The 20,912-nt window shown below is 35.3% G+C and overlaps 1 protein-coding gene across 21 annotated transcripts in view; it reads left to right on the forward strand.

Annotated features, from left to right (window-relative positions):
- Positions 1 to 20,912, forward strand: part of GPHN (gephyrin) — a 275,952-nt gene that overhangs the window by 106,030 nt on the left and 149,010 nt on the right. For all 21 annotated transcript variants that reach the window (XM_057382120.1, XM_057382123.1, XM_057382122.1 and 18 more), the window contains one exon: positions 5,725 to 5,782. In XM_057382120.1, coding sequence (XP_057238103.1) covers positions 5,725 to 5,782 — 58 coding nt within the window. The remainder of the gene's footprint in view (positions 1 to 5,724; positions 5,783 to 20,912) is intronic.

A 20,912-nucleotide genomic window follows, 5' to 3' on the forward strand; every position in this document is an offset into this window, starting at 1 on the left:
TGAAATAGTTTCTGCTTTTCATGGAAGCTCTGCATTCCTCCTGAGTTTGCRCAGGAGGTGCCTTCCCATGCTGAAAGTAAAAAAAGATAAATAAAATGGCACCACTGAAAATCCATGTATTCTAAGTGTTCTCTTCATCTAACTTTTTTATTTTGAGTGCCAGTGCCTTCAAGCCCAAAAATTCTTGGTGATGGTGCCTTCCCAGCTGCCTTTGTGCATCTTAAAGAGGCAGTGAGCAAACTGATGAATGCTTTCAAGTAGGGGCAGTCCATCTATTGAGCTGTCTTTCRGCTGACAGCAGTGTTACCCCAGACTGTCATACAAGGGTGTGCCTCATATACTGAGATAAACCAAGGTTACACCCTAGGAAACTACACTAAGCTCTGAACTCATGTGGGCTGCATAACTATACAGAGGTGTGTATTTTAAATTAATGTGATTGATAACAGTTCCAACTTTCCTCCCCAAAATTAAATCAAGTCAGATTAATTCTGCTGGAGAGGAAGAGTGTCTCCTGGTCCTGTGATTGCCAGATGACCTACATATGACCTCATCCCTCGTTTCTGACATATGTTGAGGACAAAGATCTGTGTTGTATTCTTTTCCAATAATAGATTGTTGAAGTGATATTTTCCTGCTGGAAATGACTGATTAAGTCTAGCTTTTCCTGTAGTAAAATTTTGAAAAAAGAAAAAAGCAACAGAACAACTCTGAAGGGTGAAAGAGAAGAATAACATGGCTTTCCTCCTTAAAAGTAATGTTTTCATGTAGTTTGCTGCTTTTCTTGGCAGAAAAACAAACAACCTGAAAGCAGCGAAAAATGGGGTATACCTAAACGGGGTATACTTTAAAACAGTGATAATGTAGGGAATAAAATTTTTTTGGTTAATTCCCTCCTCCTTCTTTATTTGTGTGTGCAAAGACTCTTTGGGACATGGTGAGGCAGAGAAAGAACCCTGTAAATTTAATGTCTTAATCTCAGAGCTGTTGTTCATGAGAGACATAAACTGACAGAGGGCACGCCTGCAGTAATTTGATTTCTGTGAAGTTTTTGAGTATAGCACGTTGAAGTTAGCCTAAGACTGGCAGAGGAGGGAAGTAAGTTTTCAAGGATCTAATTATTGTATCCATTAAAATAACAATGATTATGCTGATGAATAATAATAACAATAAAAACAAATCCCAAAAAGAAACAAAAAACCATGTGTGGATCTTCATCACGTAATTTTACACCTCCGAGTGAGTAAAGCTGTCATCAGGATCCTCTTTGAAAGCTGTTTTGCACAGTTCATTGCTGGCAAGCAGCCAGCAATAGGAGCTGCAGCCCAGCTTGCTGTAGCTGCCAGTGTTCTGTCCTGTAGGAAGGGAGCCCAGAATAGCAGCCTTCTTACTGCCTCCCTGAGGGTGCTTTAACAATTTCTCAAAGATCAGTAGAAACTAATTATCAATTAAAAGATCTCTGTGTCTGCTTTTAATGATAGTGGAGAACAAAGCTGCTTTCAAATGCAATCCTTCTATCTCTTTCCTTGGAATACYTTCTAAGGATGTGAGGATCCAAGGCCAATTGATTTGTTGATATCATGGGGGTCAATATGAAGGTAGTCCAGCTGAGCAGGCTAAAAGTGCTGACTTGGTCAATTTGCTCTGACAGGAGTATTGTGGCAAGTATTCATTCAGTAGCCTRTGATAAAATGAATTGGTCATAGAATTAGAAATAGCCAGTCTGGCTCCCAGTCATTTGACCTGCTCCCAAGAAAAGTYTCTCTTGAATAATCTGCTTGATTTATAAATCTGTCAAAAGACAGAATATCTTGKTGGCAGGTAACAAATACATTTGTGAGATTTCAGGGGAAAAAAACGCCGAGTGGAGGATTTTGAGTTTTGCTGTCATTAAAAATGAAGGAGAGTTTCACTGGGTGTTTTAGTGACAACTTGATATTGTTGAGACAGTGAACTATCTGAAGAAAGATTAATGCTAATTAAAGTGGCATTGGAGAAATTCAGCAAATGACAGCAGCCAGGCTGGCTACAAGCTATTTTTAGAAAATTCACTTCATTGCATTCGGTATGACTCATTTATTAAGAATGGATGAATCAATAGCTCAGCTTCTTATGGCAGTTCCTGAATGTGGAACTGTATATAAAGACTGTGTTCATGTCTCTGGTCAGAATTCAAATTATAAAAGCTGACCTGTATGGATTCGGTCCAAATGCACAAGTGTCTTGCACAAAATATAGCTCTGCAGTAATAATCCAGTGAGTCCATGCAAATATGCATATATAGAGGGGCACAGGGGAAAATCAGCCTCAAGATCAACTTGCAATRTTTGGGAAGTAACATAAATAGCAAATAGGTCAGCATATTAAAATAATACAAGGGAGTTGTAATTTATTTCTCTTTTAGTTTTGTCTTGACTTTACTTTTCATTTGAGTTCTGGCTCCTTGTTTCTTGCATCCATTTGAGCACAGTTCTTCCTGGTTTTCAACTTTCCTTACCTTGGATGTAGTCTTCTATCTTCTGTGATGTTCGGCTTTAACTTGTGAAATAGTAAAGCATCCATCTGTTCCAATACAACTGTGCTGGCCTTAGTTCAGTTTATTTCCTGTATTTTGCTAATTTCTTAGGTTGCTATAGAAACCTTGTTTACCACATCCTCCTGAATCCTTTTTGAGAACTTTCGTGAACCCAGTCTGAAAAGATAAAAAAGATACTAAATTTCTTTTATTTTTTAAAATTCCATAAAAATAATTATATTTATTATTTCCTGATCATTTTTATAGAATTTCTATCATTTCTGATCCTTTCCTCAAAGATCTTCACTGGTTTAGCCCAATATAAGGTATGGTTCTTCATTATTATTGTGTCAGCTCTAATTTCTACATCTGGGAATAATTTCATTCTCTTCTGCAAAGAGATTAGAGAATTGGACTGTCTGTATTACATGCAAGGTATGATGCTGAGCTGGTAAGACATTTTGATGKCTATCAAAATTTGAATATAAATTCTGGTACCTTTGAGATTGTCTGTTGTATATTCAAGTGAAACATGAAAAGTAACTAGTATTTGAAATAATTTAACTATTAAATAGYGTAACTTGCTGTAGTGCAGTTTGAGAGGGAAAGACTTTGGACATTAGATCTCCCTAGATGAAGTTTGTGACCGTCTTTTCAGTSTACTGGAAGTAGCTGGATCTATATTTAACTTTGCTCTTGGTTGGTTGTGTATTATCAGAGAAAAAATGCCATTTATGTTGGAGGATGCTGGATGTTGTATTGTTCAAGTGGAGAGAAGTACAATAAAATCTGTAAAAAAAACTGAAAAATGTGAAAGATGAAGAGGTAATCTGCACAAGAATTGAGTTCCTAGTGATCTGAATTCTGGCCATTCTAACATCTTTGCTGTATTATATTTTAACATACAAAGCCCATTGTAGTTAATGCTTGCTCACTCATGCTAGCTGGTTCTTTGCTTTTCTGATTGCACTTACTTCTTGAAACATTGTAATTACAAATGATACTGTAATATAACTATTTTTTAAAATATATTTTAAAAACCAACCTGCAGAGAGAGCTTTTCCACAACAAAGGGAAAAATATGCCATGTGCAAGCCCTCTGTCATAGTCTGTGTATCATCCTGTAGCGGGAATCTCCTGTGTAGTTGTGTGGTCTTTGTTCTTCCCAATGTCAGTAATCAAATCAAAGATTTGCATAGTGACAGGCAAGCTTCCAGATAGGTCACAATTGATAAATTTAATTGAGAGAAACACTTGAAATACAAAATTTTCTTCAAGTAAGACATATCAATTAATGCATTAATTTTCAATTTGTTTTGATATTGCTGTTTTTTCTTACTATTCATCACAATGTGTTTTTTTTTCTCTGTAACCTATGTGYGTGTGTGACATTGGCTAGTCCCTTGCACTTTGGACTTACCTGGCTGTTGGAGGATTGTAAGAGTGATGTTGTAGCACCAAATGATTAATTTTCAAATTTTTCAGAGCATTTATGTTGAAGTTGGAATAAACTAATATTTATGTTTTTTGAGCGAAGAGTATGCAACATGTTTCACAACTGGTTCTGCCTCCTTAGTTTCTTTGACAAGTGAATGGTATAGCGTAATAGTTTTTGTATGACATTGAAACTAAGAAGGATGTTCTGGCATCAAAAGTAGAATATTTTTAAGTAGAATGTCTGTATGTTACTCTTCACTACTCACAGCCTGCCAAACTGGCAGCTTAAATTTTTTTTTACCTTACGTATGCATTATTACATCGTGATAACAAAAACTTTGTTTCTTATATGTCGTACTTATGACCAGTAGAAGATTTCAGGCTGTGTTAGTTGCATCCTCCCAGTGTGTGAGATACCTTTAAACTTCCGTGAAACTCACAGCCAAATTGTATACACAATGTGAGATGTCTTTATTATGTCCTTCACCAGTTAAATCTGGTACTATAATCTGCTATAGTGGATCTCTTTCAAAAGCTGAAAGAGAGAGTGAAATCTAATGTTCTGAAATGAAGACAGTATAGATAGTGTAGCTACCTGGAGCAGTGATGGACTTGAGACATGACTTCTCCTATGCAGACTTCATCCTTTATGTAAAGCCTTCAAACAATTCATTTGCAAGAGTGGTTTGCTCATAGAGATATGGAAAGGCAAAACTTACATGGAAAATCTTAATGTTTTCTCTTTGTTACTCTCTTCTTCCCTTTTTCACTTGAGTAAACAATATTTATAATAATTTCAAGATACAAGAAAATACATCTGTGTGGAAACGCTGACATTTGGAAAGAAAAATTCCAATAATAAGGAGATAATTCAAATACACATTTGGTTTGGTCTACTGATTTACAAAATATAGTTTCTTATGTGACTTCTGTTTTTGTAGGATCCAGAGAACTTATAGTATTGCTATGCAGAGCCAGCAGAAGGTCATTAGTGCACTTATATTTTTAGGTCTGAATTGTCACTATCAATGATAAATCTTCATGAAATAAAAGAAGCCGTGTCTGCATGTCTCTGGGGAAAATGTAATATTTACCAACATTTATAGTACATACTATGCATGCATCTTCAATATGTGAACTATTCTTTATCAGGGTTTTTTGCAGGATTTTAAAAAGTACTTTCAGYGAATTCCATGTGTAACAAAACCATCTATTTTTCTGTGTCAGTACCAGCTATTGCTCATCACCCACTTTTTATTACCTATCATTAACTGCAGAGACTTTTTAAACATGGAGACCATAGAGTCTGCGTGATTAGTGAGGTCTGTACAGGCACATTTAATTAAAAATTTAAATTTTTMGAATTTTATTGGGATGCATTTCAGACCATATAGCAGCTTAGTGAAATACTCAGTGCAAAGCACATCAGGCTTTAAGCTCATCCATGTGCTTTAGACAATCAACAAGAAATCATAGAATATGATGATTGATGATGGYCATTAATATAAAAAATACTATCCTGGTGATGGTAATTCTGCTTGGTTGACTTAATTGTTAAGATGATGGACACCTTTGCTTCTAGTATTTATGTTAATCACATAAGGATTTTTTATTGAATAAAGAAAGGGGGGTTTTGCTTTTGATTTGGGGCATACTGGGTTTTACCTCTAAACTGGTAGAAAGAGTATGTTGTTTAAAACAAGTCTGACACTATTAACGTACTGTATTTCCTGTTACCAATTTTGAGAACATTTTTCTTCTCCTGATTTCAGGTTGGGTGGGACTATATCTGCATACAAGATAGTACCAGACGAAATAGAAGAAATCAAGGTACAGTATTACTGCGTTTCAACACTGAATTTCTTTTTTTTTTTGAAAATTATAGAACTGTTACATTGAAAAGCCATGGTATTTCTTGCTCTGAAGTGTGTCGTGGGAAGAGAGGCAAGCGTCTAAAGTAAAATTATTAGATCCATATTTATGCATCTGAAATAGAATTTTGGTTATTTTTACAAGTACAGATTAGCTTCAGGCTAAGCTGACTTCAGCAGGATTCGTTTCATGCCAGAAACCTGTGTAATTCAACATATTTTTATTTTGCTGCCTGAAGAGATATGCAGGACTATGATGAACACTAAGTTGTATTTCTGTAGTAAAAAATATATGTAATGTCCTGCTTTTGAGATCAAAAGTACATCCATGTTTTTCAATATTGTCTGTCTTAAGAGGGGGATAGTATGAAGTCTTTGGTACTCAAAATCGTTATAAACTCTTTGATTTTGAGTAGTGATAACAATAAATACTTAAGTTCACTTTGCAATTAATGTGCATTATAGCAAAATTCACTTTAGCCAAGTCCACTCATGAAAAGTACTTAAGCAATTTGTGTCAGTTTTGTTTTTCAGTGGAGTGAAAGATGGGTACTGGGGGGGATTTGGCCTGGATCTGATAGCATAGTTTGTGTAATTGATTCTTTATTTGATTGTTATACATCAATCTTACATGTTGTTTGCTCATTGTGCTTGCTTAACTTGTGCTGTTTCACATACTTATTTTCAGCTGTGCAAAGAGAATTAGAGTAGTTTTGAAACCTTGTGAAGAGAACTGACAGTATAATATTTGATGTATACATGGCTTCACAGTGTGTAAATGGTGAGAATTTATTCCTCTTCAATTAGTATCAAACCCACTGCAAGCAAATACAGTGACTGCATATATCTGTATAAGTCAACATGATCACACAATCACGGTCAAAATTTGTTTTTGTTATCTAAGATTCGTGGACTCCTCTATCCTGAATTTTATCAAGGGGAGCATGCTTTATTAGGATAGATCTAATGTTCAGACTTGGATGTTGGAATAAAAGAAAGAAAGAAGGTTTTCAAAATTTATTAGTGGTTTTTTTTATGATGCTCAGAGAACTGCTCCAGAACCGTATCAAAAAAAAAAAAAAAGACAAAAATCCTAAACCACAATCTTTTTCCTTTAATATAAGAAATCCAATACCAATGACATTTTGTTAATGCTGAAGATGAAGGAAGCAGATATTTCTGGCTTCATCGGACTAAACTGTGTTCAGTGAACAAAGAAAAATGGAATGCTGGGAAATAAGAAATAATTTTACTTTTAGGACTTACTGCAAGATCAGTAGATACCTGCTTAGGGCACCTGTTCCTGAATTTTCARCTTTTTCTTATTTAGCTGGTGTTTAAGTGGTTGTTCTCAGTTCTGCCAGGATGTAAATGAGGAGGAAGGATTTTAGCTCTGTTCAAAGCCAGAGCTATTTAAAGTATTGGGAAAAAATCCCTTCCTTTAGTTGTTTCTGGTCTTGTCCACGTAACGGGTTTTTGAGGTTGTGATGGAGTCAGGTCACCTCCCACACCTTAAATGATTGAATTTCTCAAGCTGCAGTGCATGTTATTTATATGAAACAAGGCACTACTGGAAGATGCCAASACACACTAGCAGTGTATATAGTGGACAAATATATATTGGATACAGGAAAGTAYTATTTTTACATATGTATTCTGAATAGCAGCTGGTAAACAGGGAGATTGACTGTCTTTGCAGTTAATATCAGGGGTAGTTTTAACATCTGAAAGGTTCTCCTAGCTGATTTGAATAGGAAAAGGAGAGAGGAGAAAATAGAAGGCAAATCTTCTTACTGGAATATTACTTCCAGAGAGAAAAGAATCTTGTTCTGTACATCTTAATTTGGTTATTTTGCCTCACAACTATCCTTCCCCTATTTAAACATGAAATATTAGGGACTAAATTTGATGAAATATGCAAAAATAATATCTCCACATTAAAAATCTGATTTAACTTGATGGATTGCTGAATTATATTTATGGAAGATGTAGTTTTCATGTTTTCTGATAGCCCTTAAAAAGTGAACTGCTTTCTTAAATGGCAGAAGAGGTACTTTATCAGACAGAGCAATAATTACTGTGACAAATAAATAAGTCTCTTAAACAACATTTGCATGTATTCTAGAAAAGGTGGTAGATTAACCGCTTTCACAGCTCAAAAAAAGTTATGAAGAAAACCAATGTATTGATTTTGTTAATTCATTTAATTACATCTTAGGTAGAACACCATTGTAAGCATATGAATAAGGAGTACTCACGACACAAGTAGTAACATGTACCCTGACTAGTCTCACGCACCGTACCAAGGCTGGGAAGAATTACGTGGAAGCAATCACCACTACAGTTCCACAGTATCTCTAACAGTCTGAAATGAAGTCTCATGAAACTTACCTTCCCTAGATTTTTGTCATAGGTGCTTAAGTGAGAACATAAAATGAGAACACTCAACAAGTAGTTTTACCTAGATACCATTACAGGTTTTTCCCCTGTGAAAGTAGTAGRTATAGTATATCTTCTAGAAGGTAAGTGTCCTCTATCACATAATCTTCTGCTTCAGGAAAGAAGCTTTCAGAGAATACATAAATGGATATACTACCATCTGCATTTCTGTCATTCCTCTACACCAGTTAAAGCAATGTCACTTTATTTTCAGTACCTGCTGGTTTTAAAATACTTCCSGAACTGATAAAGACAGTAAATGTAGAAATTGCAGCACATTCCTGAGAAGGTGTCATTGTTTCTGCTTTCTGTAGGCTACTATTCTCATCACAATTATTCATCCTGTAAGCATGAAGCTTTTCGAACTAGCAAACATGAATTGTCAGATTTCAGCATTGTTCCTCATCCACTGTAATAGTATATGCCTAAAGGAGAGGTCTTCCAAGCCAGATGATTTCATGTACATAGTGAGCATACCAGGCAACTCTGGTTTTGATGAATGACATGGAGATTGTCTCAAGACTAAAGAGCATTTTATGACTATTACAGATTAGGGAAAGTGTGCATGATGTGCCTATTGAATTATGTCAACAGTATCATCCTATGGTTTATAGTACCATGAGATATGTTCTTTTTGATTTCGGCATTCTGCCATTACAAAGGAAATACATGATGTGGTRAAGAGTGGTTATGATAGAAGACTCAGTGAATTAGAAGACCACTCATTAACAGATTTCTAAAAAAAATACCTGGTTTGCTAGGATTTGCAAATCAACAGCAAAAAGGAATTTAACTGTTTTTTGTTAGGTTTTTTATGTGCTATCCTATATACTTGTCATGTAGGCATATGCATGCATGCATCYCATCTCAAGACCAGAAATTTATTTTGTAGCAGATGCTTAATTCATGAAAGTATATGCACACGAAAGATATTRCTGGAATGTTTCATTCCTATATTTGTGGCATGAAGCAGATATTCCAGTGCGCAGAATAAACTTAAGTAGTTGCCTCCTGTGGTAGTTAGTTTTAAGACATCTTGTTAGAAATATTTTGGTAGGGCAGGTTGTAAATTGTAAATTTAGATGTAAAGCAGATCTGGAGCAAGATGGGAAGGGGATTTAATTCYATTAACCACTGTTTCACACAGAGAAACACTTTGTGCTCCTCAAAGAACACTCATAATTCTTCTGTAGGTGCTTTTTAAATGAAAGCAGACATGCATAAAGGTTACATTTAAGACTACAGACATTTTCCCCTGAATGATGATAGGATAGCTTTTATGAATAGCTGAAATACATTCTTCTCAGATTGTCTTTGGTCTTTGAGAGAGCAGAGTCCAGTGATACAGATCCAAGAGTAGAAAATTATAAAAACTATGAGGGAGAGTGAAGTAGCCAGAAGGGAAATGGTGAACACTGTGTCTTTTTAGATGTCGGTTGCCCCAGATGACTTAGGAATTCAAGAGATTTTAAATTTTCCTCACAGTCATTTTTTGGAAGTCTTAGGAACAAAGGAAGCAGATTTCATGATCAGTGAGCTATATTTCACAGCAAAGCTGTACTCCCTGCCATCAAAAATATGCAGCTTTGATATGATTACARTTAAAATCAGACCATTCTGACACTTCCTCAGAAATCATTTGGTTTGCCAACTTTGTGGTGTCATATATCTACATAATGCTGTATTGCAGAATCTATTCTTTTTGCTGGTAAGAGTAATTGATGAAACTCATGGAGTCTTTGTGTGCATCCAAGAGATGCTGGCCTTGCTCTTTCAAAGCATTTTCATATTTATCAATGTGTGGCAAAAATAATTAGCAATTTGTCAGCAAGTGCCAGTTTGTAGTCCTGTATAAAAAAAAAAGAAAAAAAAAACAAAACAAACACCAATGAAAGAAAGGTAGTCATAAGTACTGTTGTGGATAGTCCATAAAAACAGGAATGTGGCAGAAAATATTTAGACTTCACTAAACTGGTTATGTATATCAATACAGAAGACTGGGGGAGTATTTAAATATTTCTTGCATCTTCTACAGAATTAACCTTTCTTTACATGAACGAGGAGATGTGCTGATATCCCAGTTTTGCATAGTAATTTGAGTCCTGGATCTGGTTTACTTCATCGTTGTATGGATACTCATCTGCTAAGTGTATGAGCACTGGCCAAGGATCTTCACAGAATGTTTCCCCAAAGTTTGTGATGGGAAACATCAGAATGGGATGATAATACTGGGATTATTGCTCATTTATCTGTTTGGATCYATCACAGACAAAAATGGTTTTCCCACTCCAAATAAGTCTTTTGAAGAGGCTCAAACTGTTTAAAGTGTGTGCYCCCACTAATCATAAAGCAGCAAGAAACCTTGCTGTTTACCTTGCAGAAAGCACAGTGCTGGTTCTCAGTTCCCCCCCATGTTTTCCTTCTTCCACGTCTCAAATTGTAATTACTAGCTCACAACACAAGAGCTCTTACTAAGAATGACATAAAAGGTATTGTCCATTGAATATCTAGTGAGTATTAACAAGTAGCAACTCCATAGACTCTGAAGCTTACAGATACAAGTTTAAAAATATTRAAAGGCTATATGTGATGGTCATGTGTTCTTCCATTTGATTGCTGGTTATACTTGACTATTTGTTGGCTAAAACCGAGGGCTTGTCTTTTAACTCTCTTAACATGCACTTAGAGTCTGACTGTCTGGTAGACAGTTTCATTGTACTCCTGCATGCAGGTAGAGAAAGTTTCTGAAACCTTTTGCAAATGGTCTAACCAGTAACAAAACATTGACACTGAGATCTCTACTTAATGTATGAAATCTCTGATAAACTTGCAGGTTTGGTTTTCCTACTTGCTTGTTGGGTTTTCATGAAGGAGACTCTCTTATGGCCATGAATCCAACTAGGACAATTGAGAAGGGGGGTGTGTTAAGTTAAAACAACTTTATCTCATCATATTTCCCTGTAATCAGAGTTCACCTGATGTACACACAGATTTCTTCCTGAGTTCATTTCCAAATCCTGTATTAGCAGAGTCAATCACTGACTAGTATTCTTTTCCAAGCTACATATGACACTGTTTTCAAGCTACATATGTCATTGTTTAGATGACAGAAAGAACTCTTGAGTTTTTACTTGCTGTGTTAATCCTGAAATAATATTACAGATGTTGTTATTTCAATGCTGGATAGAACTAAAGTTTTTTTGTGTGGGATGATGTGAGAAAATTGTCAAAAACTTTATATAAAACAATAATTACTTTCCTTTAATTGTTCATCCACATAATATGCATTTGTGCTAGAAGCTAGAGATTTGCACTTCATGCAGTATCAATAATGTACTCTTGGCCACGCATTTGTGCTTCAGTCTTTTAGTTCTTGTCAACAGTTGATTATTTGTATTTTGTRTCATATTATATTGCTCCTAGGTGACTGTGATTTCATTATCTTTGTATTATGCCATTTTTTTCTTCTTATAAGACCTTTGTTGACCCAAGTTGGTTTCTTGTAAAACTGATTTTGCCCCTTTTCCTGGAAAATGCAGTCTGTATTACAATGGGTTCTGGCTCTAGGCTTTTGGTAAACTTGGCTGCACAAGCCTGAATAGTCCAGGCACACTCTCACAACACTGAAATATGAGTGTTTCATAAGAATGCCTTTTCTATTGTGGGAATTTTTTTTCCCATCTATGAAGCCATTTGTAGTTGTGAATACCAGTTTTGACTTTTGGATTGTTTCTGCTCTGATAGGTTTGAGACTGTATTTGCTTGAAAGACATGACTGTTCTCCATGCTATAGTTGTTGCTATCTCAAGTTTTTGTATAGACACTCATTAGGGAGTACTTACTGAAGGGGCTTTTCATCTGTTCCCCTCATCTTCTGTGAGTGATAGATACTCCCTGCAATCACAGACTCTCAACCAAAAAAAATACCTTTACAAAAAGAATGTAAAATGAGAAATGGCTGAAGTGTCTATCAAACTCTGATCTAGGACTGCTGAATGTATCAAAAGCTTTCCTGGCAAGGGCATCAAATGCCCAGACACTCTTGATGATAAAGTATACTCACTGACTTTCCACATGAAAATAGGAATTGTCACTTTTTGTTTTCCTGCTGTCTTCCATCTTATATTTCATAGGCTTTGTGGCTTCAGAGACTTCATGTCTCTAGAAATGATAGATGAGACCACCTCACCAAATTACATTATACAGGCTGTTTTGAATATAGAAAATGCTGAAGCATTGTTATAAATTCCCATTCCCTATTCTGAGTAGGATCTAAATGAGTACATTTTATATTGTGTAATTTAGTCTTATGAACATTCAAGTTTAGCCTGTGATTTGCAGATCATGSAATTTTGCCACATGAGGAAGGGAAGGGCATAAAGACAGTGCTTCCATTTATGTTGAAATGCAATGCTAATGACACATAATCATTTTAGTAATATTGTTATTTACTTCCTAAAGCAAACAAAATAGTTCGGTAGTTCGCCTGCAAAGAGAGARCAAAAATAGCTGGAAGTTAGTTTACAAGGCAAACTAGTATATTGTTCATCCTTTAAGCATTTCTGGTTGCCCAGCATGTCAGCTGTTGCCCTTGAGAGGGGACATTAATGTGTATCAGATTTTTCATTACTGCAGACCTGTTTGTCTATTCAGTCTTTCTTAATTAAATACATTAGAAACAGGATTTGAAATCTTTTATTGTTTTCCAGCATAAAAAATATCTCTGCCTCTTTCTCTCTGGCTGTAGTAACCAGTTTTGTCTAAATTCCTCCTGGCTTTCTTTCATTTTTGCTAAATATATATCTCTGTACCAGCCTTTACCTGAAACCTAGTTCGTTCTCAGGGCATCTTCTGACAAGCTCTAACACAGTCTCTTGTACTTTTTATCTGACCCTGTGTGCTGGGCAATGTTTTCAGTGCCTTCTGTTCTGGAAAAGTTGCTTTTTAAATGGGATGTCACTTAGCATTGAATGAGAGGAGAAAACATGCTCAGCTTCATTAAGCAGCAAATAGCTTTTGGCGAGTATGTAAGAAAATTAAGTTTATATAAAAGTCCTAATAATTTTCCATGTGACCTGTTACATTAATTTTTGTTTGGTTATWTTAACCCTATAMGAATGTATTCTGATGATGCTTATTTGAGAACTATGAAGGAAGCCTAATGTTACCCTGTCGTAACTGATGATGAGGACAGGATTAAGTGATTAAAAGCTTGACTGAGTTTGAGGGAAATCAATATTATGTTCATTTCATCTGATAAATACATTTCTGGAAGTTCTTTATGATTATTACAATAGGTGACTGCTRGACCTATATATATTAGAAAACAGGCCATCAGGGTTTTCTTGATTCGCTTTTTTAAAAAAAAAAAACAAAACATTCAGTTTCTACATGCTGACCCTTTGTATACAGAGAAAAAGAAATCAGGAGTGTTGTTTGGGGTTTTTTTTGTTTTGTTTTGTTTTTTAAATAACCCTCGGTTCTACAGCTATTAAGAGGTTGTGTCTTAGTGAACTATGAAAATTATTATTTGTAGAGAAATGAAGTATTACTGCAAATAAGGACATTTAAATTCTGATTAGTTGGGTGTCAAACCATCTGATCAAATTCAGCAGTGATTAATGTTAAATTATGTGTATAGGAGATGGGAAAAAAAAACAAAACCCAATTTGCATATCAAATAGAAGTCTCTAATTAGGCTACTSTGATCCAAGGAAGAGATCTGAATTATTCTAAGGTGGTTACTATTAGCTCAAGAACAACTGAAGGGGTGGAGGCATGGGAGTGGTGGGGTAAGACTGAGGAATTATTGGGAAAGGAGCCAAGACCAGAACACTGAACCTTGTCTCATATGTAKGAGCCTCTGGTGCCACACCATATACAATGGCAGGTGAAGGGCTGATCCCCTAATCACAAATATGACACAGTAGCATTGAAAAAGATTTAGAGTCAGATTATAGAAATAATCCAATTTGTAGMAGCACTTTTGTGTGAGGAACAGATAAAGAGACTGGGACAGAAATGTCCACAAGTGGCACACTTGGTTGCATTTCAGCAACATTATTCGTAAATTATATTGTACTTTTAAAATTAACTCTCTTAATTTATGCATATTTTAAGACTGCCTGAAAGCAGTTGCCAAAGTTTTGGTTTTGTGTCTTCTATTGGTTGATAATGTACTGATTGTAAGGGRAAAAAAGAACACACAGAGCACAGCAGTCATCTCTGTATCAGAAACCAGTTTAATACACTGTATTTTTCTGAAAAAGATTTGTAACTGGTAGGTTGCTGAGGGTTCTGCTAGATTAGTGTCATTTGTTTTGTTTTCATGGTATGTTTTTTAGATTATTTTTAATGTTCCAATGCCTGATTGGAACCACAGTAGGAAGACCAAAAACTACACAAGCCTCCCTGTGATATACGAGCTCGTAAACTATATTARTAGAATGATGCTTAATACTTCACTGTGTGATTGCACCTAATTCAACTTCTCAGATAATTAACACRCTTTTTTGTGTTGCCCTAATCCTATTAGTTACTCTCTCATATATAAAATCCACCAACTAAAACAGAATATGAAACATTAAATGTTTTTAACATTAAACTAACCAAAAACTCCCTTCAAGGGAATATTGGAATGGTATAAAAGTATTGACTTGCTGAACTATGGCTAGAGGTATTTTATTTGCTCAAATACTTTCTTTTATCAGATGCACAAGATTGGTCTAGATGAGGGGCTGTATCTGAGCACTCATATAAAATGAAAAGTTTTAAGTRGATTCTATGTTTTATTGGGTAAGTGGCTCTTCTCAACTCTGATACTGCACAGAGCTGGAATGTTGGTTTAACTGATGTCCTAAAGGCTTCCAGAGATGAATGTCTTCTAGCAAAACAAAATGAGAGTCAAGTGTGTAGAGGCAAATATAAAAATGTCTGCCCTAGCCCTAGCCACCCTGTCCCTGGTGCCAAGAACTGAACATTCATCTTGAATTGTATCTGTGTTATCAAGTCATGCAAACCAATAAAACACATCTATCTATAAAGTAAAGCATGTAATGCTGGAGAGCCAGCATACATTGTATGTTCTTTGATATTTTTTATTTCAAACTACTTCTAGTCTTATTCTGTGTGCCTGTTAACAGTTGGAGTGGATTACGTAGGCTGCTGAAGTCCATCTTCCAAATAACTTTTATCTGAAAAGATTCCTGTTCATATGCTCAAAGGCTACTCCACAATATGAGCCAAAATCTGTTAAGCAGAGAGGTGTTAAAAGTGCCTGTGTTGTACTAACAGGCTGTGGTAGATATGTCCCAAGCCTCCAGCCAGCACATAACACAGCATGTCAGGTTACAAACATGAAATTCATAATACAGATCCATTGCTACTAGTGAAACACTGTTGTCTGAGCTAAGTACTTAGAGAGTGCCCAGCCCTTCTGTCAGGCTATTCAAAGAAAAAAACAATGGTCTAGACCAGTGGTCTCCAAAYGGTTTGATCATCTACCTCATCAGTAAAGAATTTTTGATCATATAACCTCCAATAATGTAAATTCTAATATTTTCTCCCAGCTCTACAGTAGATCATAGARTCATTTAGGTTGGAAAAGACCTCAAAGATCATCCAGTCCAAACATCAAGCTAGCGCTGCCGCTGCTAAACCATGTCCCTAGGTGCTTCATTTATATGAYTTTTAAATACTTCCACAGATGGTGATTCCACTACTTCACTGGACAGCCTTTTCCAGTTCTTGAAAACCAATCTAAACCTCCACTAGTGTAACTTGATGCCTTTCCCTCTTTTCCTGTCACTTGTTACCTGGGAGAAGAGACTTATTCCCATTTTGCTACAATCCCTTTTTAGGCAGGTGTAGAGAGCAGTAAGAGTCCACCTGAGCCTCCTCTTCTCCTGGCTAAACAACCCCAGTTCCGTCAGACACTGGTCTACTCCATATTAAAAATATAGTATTGTAACAGTTTCAGGTAAGGAAGTCCAGCAGGTATGTTATCAGGCTGAAATAAATTGTTCTCCTGAAGTTTGCTTCTGTAACATGATAAAAGAGCTTTCCCAAGAGCATTTTCTGGTTTTTGTTGTTGTTTTTCTTCTGAGATAAAAAGCCTTATTGTGTTCATTGACTTTGATAACCACCATATTTTATCTGCCGTTTACTTTTGTGGAACTATTTCTCTTCATGGCTTTTATGTAAGGGAACTAAGAAGTGATGACACCAGGTAAGAAGACAGACACAAGAGCAGGGTGCATCTTGGGTAGARGCATCAGATTCCTAAGGAAGAGGGGTTCATATGGACAATTCATCTCAGAGAGCTAAGGTTCTAACAAAAGCCAGTGAGTTTTGCCATAGTGTGGGTAGAAAACACTGTATATGCATTTGGCTGGATAACAGTAATATTATATATTTGTATACAAGATTATGYGCTTTACCAAACACAATGTTTTGATATTGCGAGACTTGTAATGTAATTTGTTGTGTCTGAAGTCACAATATTTGCTCTTCTGGATTATTTTTGAGCTCCTTATGGAAGTGTTTCTTAGCTTGATCCTATTTAGGCAAGAAAAACCATTCTTTTCAAATATAAACAAAAATGTATGTGTAAAATTTAATGGTTTTCTTTGTCATTTCCCCTGTGACTTTGGTATGTTCATTTTCTGGATATCCCATGATAAAATTGCTTGCATTTTGATATTTACTGTAATACTGATTCTGTACGTTACRATTATAGTAGGATTTCTGTGACTTAATTGTTCTAAAAGAAAGGTGTAAGGGAGAGAATGCCATTGAATCGTCAGAGTTCAGTAAATGTAGAGTGATTGAAGACTTTCACTTTTTAAAGCCCATTCTCATAAAAAATACACAAAAATTACTAGAATTTTTCTGTCAGAAACAATGGCATTCAATTTCAGCTGCCTCATCATTATAACAAGATTAGGTGGGATCCTAAGACTGCTAAGGTAACACGTACAGAACTTCTGCATAGAATGACATTTCTGTTTTCTCTTATTATTTATCACCTGCTTTGTTACTGTTGTGCTCTATCAAAATACRCTTGATTTTAAAATTACAAATATGATAACATTTTATCTTGAGTAGCTTCAGTTGCAGGATGACATAAACCTGTCTTTTAACAAATAGGCTCATCCCMTATGGAAATTTGTAGTACTCAGTTCTGTCATTTTAAAGGGTTCTTCTGCATTCTTGGTAGTTGAATATAATTTAAAATGAGTGAAAGTTACCTAAGATTTATCACTCTAGAAAATGAAACTATGTATGAGAAGATATCTCATGAAGAGCTTAACATCAAGATGTTTTAAAATTCTTGTCCTTTTACAAAGCAGAAAATAACCCTTTATGAATTTGGAATGTGTTTTGTATTTTAGTAAGTATTTCTAGGGATTAATGCTATAAAACAGGCAACGTGTAATAATAAAACTAATTGTCATTTGGGACACTGAAGCTAACACTTGAGTTGTACTGAGTWTCTTGAGACTCTAAGGGACAGCAGACAATTAACCTCAGGCTGTTTTGAGGGAAAGATGACCAATTTTAAGTCAGAGAGCTAAAAAGAAGTGCTTTACATGCAAGAGCTCCAAATGCCTGTAAGTATTGTTCCAAATAGTGAATACTTCTGTTGGTGAGAAATCCAAAGGGATTGTTAAGTTTCAAAAATGGAAAAAAAAAAAAAGAGTATTTGTGAAGTAATATTCTCTAAGTATAATTAAAGCTTTTGCAAACATGGTACCCTTACTGGGTTGACTTTGAGGACACCCAGCAAAAGAACCAAGAAATCAAATCTCACATATAATGGAAAATTCTGAGTTTTCTTGGGATTCAGTATTTTCTGCAGACATGATTATGAACAGTGCTTAGGAAAAACATTTTGACCATTTAGCCAATAGTTAATACATAGTCATGAAGCTTTCTTTCTTTGTAATTACACAGTTCCCTGTATTTGCCATTTTGCTTTAATTAAAGCTGCGCTACATGTCATGTGTTTGGGTACCCATGCATTTTTACAATGTGTTATTAAGTTAAATTTTTTTAATGAAATGACATACAGATTTTAATGTGTGTATACACATTCAGAATATTTTGAATTTCAGTATTTTATTGCATAATTTTAGTGTCTTAAATTCCTTAAAAAGCAATCCTATATTTGGAGAAATAGTATTTTAACAGAGCCATAGCTTTGAAACAGAGAAAACTGAGCTAATTATGTTGCAGTTCATCTAACACCATAGCAATTCCATAATGTACAAAGCAGAAAAAAAAAAAAGGACTTTTCCTCTCTGGTGGAATAAATAGCTAATTTCAGACTAGCTTTTGTTGAAAAGCTTTTAAAATTCACTTTGCTAGATCTCTACCAATGAAAACAATATTGGATATCTTTGAGCACTCATATTGCCTTCTGAGAATGGCTAAATAATAGTGAAAGAAAACCAAAGGAAGTATTCTTACTGTCCTTATAATTATGTATTTTGAATATGTGTGGAATATGAAATTATCATGTGATCAGCTATTTTCAGATTTTATCCTTTCTTGTGCTTTTAATTAAGAACCTGATCTGTCATAGAATCATTTAGGTTGTAAAAGATTTTAAGAGTATCAAGTCCAGCTGTAAAACCTAACTCTACCAAATCCACTATTAAACTATTTTCTCAAGTGCCCCATTTACACGTCTTTCAAATACCTCAAGAGAYCATGATTCCACCACTTCCATGTGCAGCTTATTCCAATGCTTGGTAACCCTTTTGGTGAAGACATTTTTGATAAGAGGCAATCTTTCCCCCGGCACAACTCGAAATGGCTGTCATTTCCTCTTATATATTTTTTTTTGTTATATGACATGAACATGTTATCTGTTTTTTATTTATTCCTTGTAACTTGCGAAAATAGACCAAACTCCCCCTCTCTACAGCCTCCTTTCAGGTGGTTGTAGAAAATGATAAGGTCTCCCATAAGCCTCCTTTTCTCCAGGCTAAACACCTCCAGCTCTCTCAGCTGCTCCTCATCACAAACTTCTGYTCCAGACCCTTCAACAGCTTCCTTGTCTGTCTTTGGACACGTCATCAGCAGTCACAACCTAGTTATTCAAAATTAGCACAATTTAATTTGTTAATAACGAGGCACAAGTTATTCTCTGACTGCATATTTAATGTCACACTTAAATCACTTCAACATGTGGGTTTCAAAATCAGGAATAAGATGCAAGGCTTCAAGCCACCTGACAGATAACAATGTTTTTTTACACACAGGGTGGATAATAGCTTACCAACACCAATAAAAACCAGAAATAATGAAATCAGTATAAAATTGAAATTTTGGTATGAAGTTAATTTTAAATGGTTTTCTAGATCGCTGCTTTTTCTCTCATGCAGAACTCCCCATGCAAACCCGAATTTTTGCTCATTTCCATTGTAGATTATCTGCCAGGAACTGAAGGTAACATGCAAAGTACAGATATTGCAAAAGAACTAAACATTTTCTTATCAGTCCTAAGTCAGACACTGAAATCTACCCAAAGAACAGAGATTACTGCTGATTTTTTTTGTACAAGTAGGTCAGTGAGAAATTTAGTATCTCCCTAGAAAAACATAATTATAATAAAGGGTGCCTAAAGGCGTCAAGTCTGTTTATTCTGTTAGCTTGCAATTATTTTCTGAGCAAAATAGTATTCTTTTGTCAGTACAAACTAGGATGGCCAGATGTTAACTTGCTAGTTAAAATCTTCAATTGAGTATATTTAATTGAAGAGGAACTCTATTTTGCCATGCCTCTGTTTTATCATGGTTTTATTAGGGCTTTTTTCCTAAAGGGTCAAAAATACAGAAAATCCAAATTTCCCTAAAATCAAAAAATATGGTAGAAAGGTTGCAGCCTGGAAAAAAAAGTCTTATCACTGTTGGTTTTTAGTGTAGAAAGCTGTRTGGTCTTCATTCAAATAAAATATATTTAGTGTAGCCAATGGTCTTATGTTTTCTTGGTGACATTTTGAAATTTGGGTGACAGACAAAAATTGCTGTGAGTTTTCTGCTAAATATGTCTCTGCTTTTGCAGCTAGACAGAAGTTAAAGCTGAAACATAAGCTAAAGGCTTAAGGGACTAAAAAATGATCTGTGACATTTAGGAAGGAATGACTATAGTGGCTTGAAAATTGGCTTAATTTTTTTGAGTTTATCAGTACAGATGGTTACAGCTGCAAAACCAAAATACTGTGCTTAGACTAATTGGTACAAAATCTTTTGAAGGATTGCTGCTATAGAATTATTTAATTCCTAATGGACCTGATATTTAACCACAGATTTATAAATCTTAGCAGAAGAAAAAAATCTTTGATTTCTTTTTAGTGTTTTCAACTATAGTATTAGTGGACCTGGAGAGAGAACGCTTGCTGGTTAGAAACGACTTGAATAGTAATTGCAATAAAAAAGTAAAGTCTTCTCCTTCTGTAGTCATAAGTGACAAGTGTTGAAATGAAAAGACAATTCTCTATGTGTGTTTCTTCTGCACTGGGGAGAAAGCAAGAGAGGGAAGTGCCAGGTTCTTTGTGGATCTCAATAAGAAAGGCCTGACAACAAGTAGCTGATTAAAATACCTGCTTTCAAAAAGCATTGGAAGAGGAGGAGTTTAGGTAGCAA

This window comes from Malurus melanocephalus, unplaced genomic scaffold (genome assembly GCF_030028575.1).
Source record: "Malurus melanocephalus ecotype Western Australia unplaced genomic scaffold, MMel_1.1 scaffold_551, whole genome shotgun sequence".
Taxonomy (NCBI): domain Eukaryota; kingdom Metazoa; phylum Chordata; class Aves; order Passeriformes; family Maluridae; genus Malurus; species Malurus melanocephalus.